The sequence below is a fragment of the Pimephales promelas genome, chromosome 6 (genome assembly GCF_988280905.1).
Source record: "Pimephales promelas chromosome 6, fPimPro1.hap1.1, whole genome shotgun sequence".
Classification (NCBI taxonomy): Eukaryota; Metazoa; Chordata; class Actinopteri; order Cypriniformes; family Leuciscidae; genus Pimephales; species Pimephales promelas.
In genome coordinates, this window is record NC_142774.1 from 3189785 (window position 1) to 3202117 (window position 12333).

Here is a 12333-nt window from a genome sequence, read left to right on the forward strand (position 1 = left end):
AACAATCACACAATGTGATGATGCGCGGGGGGAGGAGCAACGGACTGAGATGCCGCTCAGATAGGGTTCAGTCAGTCAGTCAGTCAAATAATGTTTATATCTAACAACCTCAAATAATGTTAATATCAAACAGCCTCGTCAGAAACCACAAAGATTACAATATAAACTTGAGTTCACTTACAGACGCTCACGAGGAGAAGTGTCGTTCACCTGAAGTGACCATAGAAACAGAGCCATTAATGGTGTCTTTGAAAATAAAGGGCGGTTAGATAACTGCGCAAAAGGACCGAGATCCTCAACAACTTTTAGGATTAGGCAAAACTTCCTCAATGAAACTCCACACAGCAAAACTTATATTCAGATTTTTTATTACTGTAACAGTAGATTCAACCAAAGAAACATGGCGTTATACTATGGATAACTTACCTGGCAAGTTTGAATTTATGTTTAAATAGTAGTAGGACATTCATAGCTCTATAACCGTTAATACTCTGTTTTTACATTCAACCATGGCTTAAAAACAGACGGAAAAATAAAACAATGACACGAACATAGCTAGCTCATTCTTTCAATAAGAATGTGAAGAGGATAATTATTGAAAAGACGTTATTTGCTGATAGACTAATAGTAGCATTATTTTGATTATTAAATGGTTACTGAGGATTTCCCAAAAAACAAAGATACATTTATAAATAAAAACATTCTCCAGATTAAAAAAAAAGCACATAAATGAATTACATAATCAACAATCACAGGATAAAGCAGGTAAGCAGCAAGCAGAAGGTTTACGAATCGTAACAGGAGTTAAGTCAACAGGTTTATGAGAGAATTAAAATGTATTTTCTTCACAAACCATTGATGTCAACCCAACTTATCAGATTTGAAATTACGTGAAACAATATAAACCTTCTGAAACGCTCAGATCCATTGCTTTTGCCATCCAATGCAATGATGAAAATGACCAACATCATTTACATGGTCTTGTTTTCCTTTATACGATCATATTACATCGTCAGGGCCCTGGATATTAACCTGATTTCCCACCAGGGCTCAAGTTCTGGAAAGTGATGTTATAATGAGGGTTGATGAAACTACAGCATCTGATACGACAGCAAGGTGAGGTCCAAGTAAACCAACCAATCTTGATATATTAGAGTTGGCTGGGGAAAGCAGCGTCTTCCAAAGAAAAAGGTCACCATTAAACGCAAAGCCGGTAAGGGGGTCACGAATTTTGAACAAAGAAAACAAAACTCTGAGGAACCACAGCAAGAGCTGAAGAAAACCAAAAGGTAACATAAGCTGCAGGATGTTGGTCCTCCATGTGAAATGCTCCAGATAGAACGAAAGAAGCATTGAGAATCACTGAATTGTGGTCCACCCCTAGTTTCTCTTACAGGATTGCTATGGTGGAAGAGTTTTTCAGGATCATGACCAATCCTACTTGGTGTTGAGGAAAGTATTGCACATAGAACAAACAAACACAGTCTCTCTTTGGGCTTCAGGAGCTGAAGATTCAAAGAGAGAAAAAAGCACAGTGTAAAACCATCTTAAAGAAAACACTCTTTGCCAAATTCACGTCCCACTCATACCTGTGGCTCCCATAGTGGATTTGAACACTTTATACGAGCAACAGCGGGAACAACAACTGGCACCACAGTTACTGCAGTTTCTCTAGAAAAAGAAATTGGTTATCGGTGAAACAACATCACACACAGTTGAAATGGAAAAGCATGTTCAACGGAAAGAGGATCAGAAGCCATACCCTTTTCTTTAAAACAGAAAACGCTGAATTGCACTGGAAACAGTTTCCTGAGGAAGGACAAAAGACAATACGGTTATAATGAGAGACGCAGTCGTGTAAAGACGAAACAACACCCTTTGAATTCTATGGTTTTACGTATCAGGACATAATAAGGGATCATCTGGTCCAAGGCAGGTCTTAAAACAACGACAAATTACATATCACATATCAATGTGAGGCCATCTGTCCCAACAGCTAAAAACTGGGTCATGCAACAGGACGATGATCCCAAGAACACCAGACAATCTACAACAGAAGGTCTGAAAAAGGTGTTGCAAATCCAGACTCACTCTTAGAAGAAATGGTTCTATTTAGAACCAGAAATGGTTCCATCCCCCGCTTCATATATGGAACTCCAAAACGGTTCTATATAGAACCATTTGTTTTTGGTAAAAGGTTCTATTGGCCAAGTATGGAACCCCAGGGTTCTATATAGAACCCAGAGGAACCCTTTTTTAAGAGTGTATAGAACCTTTTAGGGGTTCCAAATACGTACCACTGATAGAACCTTTTAAGGTTCTATATAGAACCTTTTTTTCTAAGAGTGCTGACTGAAATGCTGTGGCGAGACCTTGAGAGAAGCATTGTGGCCCGCAAACCCCAATGAACTGAAGTTCTACAAGCTGTTAAATCATAGGGTGTACTTAGTTTGTCACACATGACTTCTCCATTTCAGCTTTATTTTTGTTATATACATATTGACAGTGTAATATGCCACGTCTTATTGTTCATCTGAGGTTGTATTTACGTAATTTTAAGAACTATTAACGTCCAGTGGATTTTTATTATATGCTGATGCGCAAAACCATATAATTCAAAAGGGTGTACTTTCTTTTTCACACGACTGAATGGTGGAAAAACAAAGTATAAAGATATCCGTAGTAACCGGTGGCGTTGGTAGGGACCCGCTTGCGCAGTTTTTCAGTGAGTTTGGACACTTTACTGCGGATGGGCTCGTTTCTGCTCAACAACCCGTTATCAGAGATGGTGTCAAACTCGGGGACAACAGAAGCCACGTCCTCGTCATCCTATGAATAAACACATATACACAAAGATAAATGAATCATATTCAACTTCTTTAGAGATGAGAAGAGACAGATCTGAACCCATTAGCTCTCATGCTCAGCTCGACACCAAAAGATCTTCCACTTCACCTTCACATGACAAAACCTGCACACAACCTTTGAAATAGCACTGACATGTATGGGTCAATGATGTTCATTTTTCACAAGACTGGTTAGATCATTAAATGATTAAATAATCATCTGAATGCATGTTTTAAAATGGGCATCCTATAAAAAATTTTTGTTGGTCAATAAAAGTTTTTTGACTACACTTGGGTAGCGGTATAACAGTGTTAAATTGACAGTTCACCCAATAATGAAATTTGTCATTAATTACTCTCCCTCATGTCGTTAAAAACCTGTAAGACTTTTGTTATCTTCGGAACACAAATGAAGATATTTTTAATGAAATCTGAGAGATTTCTGTCCCTCCATTGACGCAACTACCAGTTTCACGCACCAGAAAGGTAGTAAAGACATCATTAAAGTCATTTTTTAAAGTAGCGACACAAGTGCTTTGTGCAAAACACATCATTTTCCACTTTATTTACAAAATATGAATCTCCACACGCACATCACTTGAGTCACAGGGATTACTTTAATCTTCAATGGTGTCTTTACAATCTTATGGGCCGTGAAACTGGTAGTTGCCTAGCCTGTCAATGGAGGAACAGAAATCTCTCGAAATTAATTAAAAATATCTTCATTTGTGCTCCGAAGATTAACAAAAGTCTTACAACTTTTGAACGACATGATGGAGAGTAATAAATGACAATTTTCATTTTTAGGTGAACTATCCATTTGAATAAGTGATATTTCATCCAATCTGACCCTTTATTATTTGCACATCAAATAGCATGGATTCGTGATTTACAATATATTCAAAACATTAAATGCAAATGGTTCGGAAAAACATATGAACATGGCACATGAGTTTTAAACCAGATCATTCTTCGATGCGTCATTGACCCACACATAAATCAGTGCCGTTTACTTTTGACGGCTCACTGTCCTCGTGTGAAGGTTTTTTCTCGGTGTTAGTTGTGTATGTAGAGGGCTCTGGGTTTAGAGATCAGATTTACTCAAGTCATTACAAACAGAGGAACCCCTCCGCTTGAAGCGGCACATGTGGCGACTGCTGTAAATCTGATCCCATGTTTGTCGCTGCTGAGCTTCACTTTTGCAGTCATCCGATGACTGGCGAGAGGTCTCAGATTTCTGCACTTAACACCACAAGCCCTCCAAATACAGGCTCCAGTGAACGTTGGGCACGTTTCAGGTCAATCGCTCAATTCAGATGCCAAATTGGACACATTCGTGAATGCATTTTATCAATAAATCAGCCCAACTCCTCACTGTGATTGTTAGTGGACATTCCCAAATAATTTCAGCATGAGTTTGAACCTCACAAAAGAAATATTGCATTAATTGACCTTAATCTGAACCTGAAGAAAGTGTCACGAGTAACCATTTCCTGTGACATCACTGTTAATAGAAGCCACCGAAATGAATAAAGGCAAGAGGGGTGTGTGGTTAGAAGTCAGGACACCTAGAGGTCATGATTGAGAGACGTGTGCACCTTACGGACTCTCCATCTCCGAATCTTTGGTAGGAAATAGGACACACGCCACACCTACATTCAAAACACGGGCCGGACACTTTATTTTAAAATACATTACATTTTTATTCTTTCAAAATAATTAGGTCAATTGCAAGTTTCATAAAGTCAACACTTACTATTCTCTTAGTTATATTCTATTAACTTATTTTTTTTATTTACAGCACTTATATATCATTGCCCTATTGTTGATTTGACGGCTTCTATTGCTCTCCTCATTTGTAAGTCGCATTGGATAAAAGTGTCTGCTAAATGATTAAATGCAACTTTAAATGTATTTGGAGGTCCTGAGTTAAATGAGATGCATCTGAATTTAAATTCAAAACTGAACACAGTCAAGACATACAGGTGAATCTCACAAACGATTTCCGGGTCACATTTCACCACATAATCAAAATTAAATAAATTATTCAGCTTAAAGAAAACAGTACCACATTTCTTTTTGCACAATTATCACAAAAATAATGTCAGTCCTTAAAATAGTGCATAATTTTTGTTAAGCAATATATATATATATATATATATATATATATATAAAATAATTGTTTATATTTTTTTTTATAATTTTATGGTGAAATATTACATTTCATGACAGGATTTGTGAGATGCACCCTATTATTGGCAGACTAAAACCTAACAATCACATACATAAACGTGCATATGTATTCAGAGCATTACATTGGTGCAAAAACATGCGCACACACACAGACAGTTCAGACCAGGCTGTTTCTTTACTCACTTAGAGCAACTGAGGATTTACTCAAACACAAAATGCTCTCAGTTACTCTATTACTCACCACTAAAGCCAGAGGAGTTTCCTTCGAGAGCAGAATAGAGGTCAAAGGTCAGGCATGTACACAATCACATACACACTAAACAACTAAATCTGCTTGGTTAATGATGAGGCTCATATCTACACCTATGTTCACACACAAACACACATAATATTTGCACACAGTATGTTAATGCTATAAGTCTCCACACCACTAGAGGGAGCTACTTACCGGCAACACAAGCTGAGATTCCTTGAGTAGGCAAACAGCAGAAATGGGAAAACATGTCAGAAGTAGAAAACAGAGACAGATAGACAGACAGACAGATGTTTTCCTGACCTCTATGGCATCTTTAAACTCATTGTCAGAGATAGATAGATAGATAGATAGATAGATAGATAGATAGATAGATAGATAGATAGATAGATAGATATTTTTCTAACCTCTATAGCATCTTTAAACTCATCGTCAGGCTCCGCCTCCTCTGCCTCTTCAATGTTGCCAGGTGAAAGATCCTGAACAGGAAGTCAAATCACAGAATCAGTCAATCTGGACTCCTGGTCGCAGTTACAGACAGAACATAATCCGTCATCCAGATGTGTTTTTTACAGTTTTAGCAAGTGTGTATGTTTTCACCTCCACACTGGATGGAGTGGGCGTGCGCTCCAGCAGGACTGCCTGATCTGGGTCACATGGTTCGGTTTCCTCCACGGACTCGACCCGACTCGGGAAAACAAACTCCTTCAGCTCCAGAAGAACTAGAGCGAGAGAAAGGAAATCAGGTGAACATGTTTAGCTTTATGAAAATACTGATGTGTAATGTGTATGTTTTCATTTATGTTTGACTATCAGACATCTGGTCCACACTGAAGCTTCCTCTGGTCAAGAAACGCCCACTCAGACCACATGACCAAATACACAGTTTCGTATTGACATGTCTGAGGCTTCACTGACCTCTGCAGAAGTCTCTGTTCCACAGGAAGAGGGCGCTGTTGAGCACAGACAGACTCACACCCACCGGGAGCGCACACAGCAGGAACAACACAGTCAGGAGAGAACCGTAAAACCTACACACACACACACACACAAACAACAACATTTATCATATCACAGAAGACATTTTCCAAACATGCGCAAACCAATCACAGCACATTTCGGTAGGAGGGGCGTCATCAAAACATCAAGCATGTAAACATATTCTAGTAAACAATACAAAACAATATCAGGAATTTGTACGAGGGCACGAAAGGACCCTTTAAAACTCAGGGGACGCACCGTCTGACACCCAGCCCTCTGCGGGCGAGCTTGCCCATCTTACTTTTCGGCAATTTAAAGGGATAGTTCACTTTGAAATTAATTTTTGGTATGTTTTATCTTACCTCAAGGGCATCCAAGATGTAGGTGTCTTTGTTTCCGCAGTATTTTCAATTTTGACATTTTTCAGTCAAAGCGTTCTTGTCTATCAGTGATACACTGGAGGCTAAAGGGGGTCCACCAAAGAGCAGCACAGAGAAGTCCAAATTAAACGTGATTGAATGACTCGTAAATGTAAGTACACATTGATGGCCTAAGACACGAAACGAGCGGTTTGTGTGAGAAAACCAACAGTATTTATATTGTTTTTACCTCGTGTAATCCAAGTGATCTGAATCAGTTGTTCAATGTCCAACTGAACCGAACTGAATCAGTTCAATGTTACGCCGTGTGTTCTGTCGATTTTTGCTGCCTTGTCGAAAAATGCTACCGTAGCGCGAATTGATCACAGAATGCCGATTAAAGTCGTATGAAATACAATTATAATACAATTCTAAGTTATGAGTAGCTACTGTATACTGTAGACGACTATTTTTACTTTTAAAACGGTGTGAAAAGTAAAAATTATCATAAAATATTCATCTTTGACTTGCCAAAGTACACCTTTCCTCATAGTAACTGAAAATTTCAGTTATTCTTTTTCAGCTGGTTGGCCGTACAAATATTCATATGTTAGTAAGCATTTTTTAAAGGGAAATTATATATTATAACAGGAAAATGTACCTTTTGTCTGCACATGCGCATAACCGGTAAGTAGCAAATCTCGATGGGTAGCATGAATTGTCAGAACACCGGAAGTGATCGCTTGCGTGTGACGTCACTCAATAATTACGCGGAGATTTCGGAAGTTTTACCTTTTACTAAACATATTTAGATATACCGAAATCATCTTCCATTGCGGTTTCCTGTATATTTAAATATGTTTAGTGAAAGGTAAAACTTCCGAAATCTCTGTATAAACAAAGAGTGACGTCGGCGCGCAAGCGATCACTTCCAGACCGAAGCGCCCATGCCGTCAGATCATTTTGTCATGGCTATGATTACAAGAGGTAAAACGATATAAATACTGTTCGTTTTCTCACACAAACCGCTCGTTTCGTGTCTTAGGCCATCAGTGTGTACTTACATTTACGAGTCATTAAATCATGTTTAATTTGGACTTCTCTGTGCTGCTCTTTGGTGGACCCCCTTAGCCTCCAGTGTATGACTGACAGACAATAACGGTTTGACTGAAAAATGTCAAAATTGAAAATACTGCGGAAACAAAGACACCTACATCTTGGATGTCCTTGAGGTAAGATAAAACATATCAAAAATTAATTTCAAAGTGAACTATCCCTTTAAATCAGTGCTGGACAACAATTAATCACATCTAAAAAAAATTATAAATAAGTTTAAAAAAATGTATATTCAAAATAATTATACACACACACATGTTGTGTAAAAACACACACTTTTATTTTGGATGCAGCTCTAGTGCTAATTAATGCTAGCCACAGGCAAAAACAGTAAAACCTTTACACTTCAAGCTTTTCAAAGTGATTTGAACCTGAACCTTGTCAAACCAACATCAAAGTTTGTCATCAAACTTTACTCATTAAAAGCACTCAAATAGAACTTCAAGAATATATCATATTATTAAGTGTTTTTGTGGACAAGTTATCGCAATTTCACTGAAGTAACAATAAAGTACAAAAAATGGACTATTTTAGCAGCAGCTCTGATGGTCCATTTGAGGAAGATCAAGCTTGTGATCATGGGTGCATCTGTGTGATACTCACGTGGAGGACACGGCGTGGTTCTCCCAGTGAAACACTTTATACACAGACTCTGCACACACACACGCCTGGGTCAAAACGTCTTCTATCCCTTTCAGCCTGTAACACACACACACACACACATCTCTCAGTCTCAGTGCTGATGTCATCCCTCACACGCCACAGTCCTGCTCACTCACATGCCCTTGACCTCCAGCATGGCCTCCTGTTTGCTCATGTGGACCGTCTGCAGGTCTCGCCGCTGGACCGCGTGGTGTTTCTTCTTCTGAACCGCCATCTCGCTGGTCGCGCCCTGGCAACGGTTGCCGAGGTAGCCCAGCAGAGCCGGAGCAGAGGCCGCCAGCAGCAGCAGAGAGACCCACCCGCCTGCAGACACGGGGAACCGTGCGTTTATCTCCTCTCTATTCTGCATCTCTCATGATGAGTTTCATATGACGAGCGCTAATCTGTAGAATTGATGTAATAGCATAGCTCCTCTAGTTTCATGTTACACTTCTCACTTGATGCTTTTTCTTCTCACCTAATGCAGTCATTTAAAGTTAAATAAATATTGAATGTGCATTTGTTTTGGTAATATGGATATTATCACAAAAAAACATTTTCAGCTTTCTGTCCTGATCACTCTGTCATATGAATGCATTGAAATGTAATGTAATAAATCAACTGTACAGGAGAAGGTAAGCAACTAAAGATCATCGTTACCCTGGAATGCCTGACATTAAATATTTCAGAATTAGACCAAATAAAAAAAGGACATAAAAAACTTTGTATTTTACATCATCAGGCTTTTATGGCTCATATAGTCGGATATAGTGAGAATATGTGCGGGGAAAACACCTCAAATATAACAATATAACCAAATATAACCAAAAATATAACATTTTGTGCAGTTGCTGATATTTATATTGCCAAAAAGTAAGAAGAATTTCTGATCTGATCACTTGTAATGTAAATCAATCTTTATAACAGTATGACAGGCTACATAATGCATATAAATATCAGTCGTCACTACAAATGATGATCTCAAATTATAGTTTTATGATCAAAGCTCAGTAGTTTTAAAACATATAACTAGGGCTGGGCAACGATTAATCGGAATTAATCGCATCCAAAATAAAAGTTTGTGTTTACGTAATATATGCGTGTGTGGTGTGTATAATTATTTTGTATATATAAATACACACACATGCCTGTATATATTTAAGAAATATTTGCATGTATATACTTTATATATATATTCATACATAATTAATATTATATATAAATATGTGATATATTAAGAACACATTTTTCTTAAATATATACATGCATGTGTGTGTATTTATATACAAAATAATTATATAAACTACGCACACATATATTACGTAAACACAAACTTTTATTTTGAATGCGATTAATCGTTGCCCAGCCCTACTTATAATGTAATGCAATTCAATAATATTTGAAAGAAGAACAAATAAAAGCTTCCTTAAAAGCCTGATGATCATATTTGATCCATTTAAACATGATTTTTCTTTAAAAAAATAATACATTTTTTTTCCAGAAAGTCCAGAAAATGATCATCTTGAAATATTACTAACAAACTGAAGGATATTCTCACATTTACTTTATGAAACTCACTTTACAGCTTACATTTTATATAATTATTTAAAATAATTTTCATTATTTTATTTTATTTTTTCACAGCAAAAAGACACAAGAACCACAACTTGAGGGCTTGAATTACATAGAACAATTATATTTAAGGCGTTTTACTTGCTAAAAGAATATAAAGCATCAATCAGACGAGACGACAGAAGGCATGTGGTAGTTTGAGTGCAACATCATGTTGATGATTTAAAGCCCTTAGAAACGTGTGTATTAAGTATAAAACAGTCAGTTTTATAGGGTTAACCACACTTATTATGCCATAACAGTTCCTGTGTGAGAATATTTGTGCACATCTCCTGGTGTCTCACCTTCACTCAGCGTGAGGAAGAGGATGTTGAGCAGAACGCAGCTCGACAGGGAGAACAGCGGCATCCTCCACCTGAAACACACGGCATCAGAGCTGAACACTGGGACACACAGCAGCACAAACAACTCACAGATGCGTTTCACAACTGGCTGGAACAAAAACAAAAGCCTTCTGGTGAGAGTCACATGATACAGTCACATAAAGTACACAGGCAGAGCGAGATGTGCCGCGTCTCACCCGAGCAGGAACCGCAGCACCTCCAGCGTGTCTGTGACGGGCTCCAGGAAAATGGCCATCCGCTTGAAGCAGATCACCATGTTCAGCAGGTCAAAGGTCAGCGCTCTGGGGCCGCCCAGCTCAGAGGTGCTGTCTATGGAGGACGAGTCCTTGGCGGGGAGCTGAGTGAGTTTGGCCCGATCGCCGCCCGTCTGCGGGAGCTCATGAGGAGAGGAGGCTGTGCACTGCATGCTGGGAGATCAGACAACATCAACATCGTTCATCTCTGTGTGTGTAACGTGACAGTCAAGAGACTCACATCTGTGAACCTAATTTAAATCTTAATCATATCAGCAAAGCCAAATCTAGTAGACTTAAATATTACTGTGAAGCTGCTTTGAAACTATGTAATATCTAGAGTTATATAAATAAATGGGAGCAGATTTGACTAATAAAACAACCATAAAAAAACTTCTGATGCTTTAAAATATATGAACAGTCATTTCAATTGATGTTAAACTGATTTAAACACATCAGACGACCATGTTTAAAACAATAACGTATTAACGTCTTAGGTATGTATGAGTATAAAAGGTGAATATTAATAAACACGTCATATAAACATCAACTAAAAGAAAACACAACAGACAATGGCATAAGTTACCTTTAAATCCTTCAAACAGTGTCTTCTTCCCGCTACAGGGTCATCAAAACTGTCTTAAATATTGAAAAAGATGGATAAATAATAGATTAATCCTCTTACAAATATATATAAACACGCTTTATTACCGCCTGTCCACCGACTCGGACCGAATTTGCTTCCGCAATTCGCAGGCAGAAGTGTAGATGTCAGAACGCGATGATTGTGTCAGGAAGTGGAGAAGAGCGCCGATCACATCGATCGTATCTACACACTATCACATCGATCGCATTTTGTCTGCAGCATCTGCATTATAACTTTTTTTTATTCAATCATATCTTATATTGGTGTATTCTGCAACATTTTAAAGCTTGACTTTTTTAACTACTTGATTAAAAAAAAACACTGAATCTAATACTACACATATTTAACTATTCAAAATGTGTATTGGTCAATCTCGGGCGTCGGGCAACTTTATTTATTTTATTTTTTTTTACCAGGTTTAAGCAGAAGATGGACGCATATTTTCTCAGTCCTTTTACCGAAACTCATGTGCCATTTAAAAAGCATGTTTAAGCACGTCAATTAATTCCTTTGTTTTACAAGAAAGTTTTATTTTAAAGAAGTTGTTGGTTATATGTTCAAATAATTGATTTTTGTGGGGGGAAAAATCTCTATATATTATATTTATTTAAAAAATATATATATATATATATATATATATATATATATATATATATATATATATATATATATATTTTAAAAAAAGTTTTAATAAAAAAAATTTTCATTTTAAAGAAGATCGAACCCTCAAGTTTACAATTGTTTTAATAATTCAATTTATGAAACTATTGTATAAATGATGGACCAAACAAAACTGTTAAAACACTGGGTTAACTTTATTTATTTTTTTAGAAAAAAAGGTAGTAACAGGAATGAACACTTTGTCACAGGAATGAGTGTCTGGGTTAATAGAATATGTCTGCGTATGAGAGAGAGTGTACATGAATGTGTGTGCATAAGAGTTGTGTTGAAGTGGTGTACTAGTGCTAGTAGTACTTCACAGAGAAGGAGGTGGAAAGTGAAAGAAGGAGAGAGAGAGAAGAAGGGAGAAAAAGAAAGGGTTGCGGGTGTGTTTCACTCCTTCCATTGCAATATGCCAAGTAATTGAA

General features: G+C 37.5%; 1 protein-coding gene across 5 annotated transcripts; it reads right to left on the reverse strand.

The window, feature by feature from the left end:
• Nucleotides 1-351: 351 nt before the first annotated feature.
• On the reverse strand, nucleotides 352-11484 carry zfyve27 (zinc finger, FYVE domain containing 27). Of its 5 annotated transcripts, XM_089131917.1 has the most exons (15): nucleotides 11186-11484; nucleotides 10543-10773; nucleotides 10307-10377; nucleotides 8528-8714; nucleotides 8352-8447; nucleotides 6211-6323; nucleotides 5893-6014; nucleotides 5700-5771; nucleotides 5488-5508; nucleotides 5281-5301; nucleotides 4445-4498; nucleotides 2688-2829; nucleotides 1763-1809; nucleotides 1590-1671; nucleotides 352-1505 (listed from the first exon to the last, which is right to left on the reverse strand). In XM_089131917.1, exons 2-15 carry the CDS (start codon nucleotides 10770-10772, stop codon nucleotides 1438-1440), a joined length of 1326 nt encoding a protein of 441 aa, XP_088988043.1. In that variant the 5' UTR covers nucleotide 10773; nucleotides 11186-11484; the 3' UTR covers nucleotides 352-1437. The 5 variants fall into 5 exon arrangements, with proteins under 5 accessions (XP_088988043.1, XP_039540781.1, XP_039540789.1 ...); XM_039684847.2 differs by lacking the exons at nucleotides 5281-5301; nucleotides 5488-5508 and having other exon boundaries at nucleotides 11186-11238; nucleotides 11311-11483; XM_039684855.2 differs by lacking the exon at nucleotides 4445-4498 and having other exon boundaries at nucleotides 11186-11481.
• Nucleotides 11485-12333: the final 849 nt, after the last annotated feature.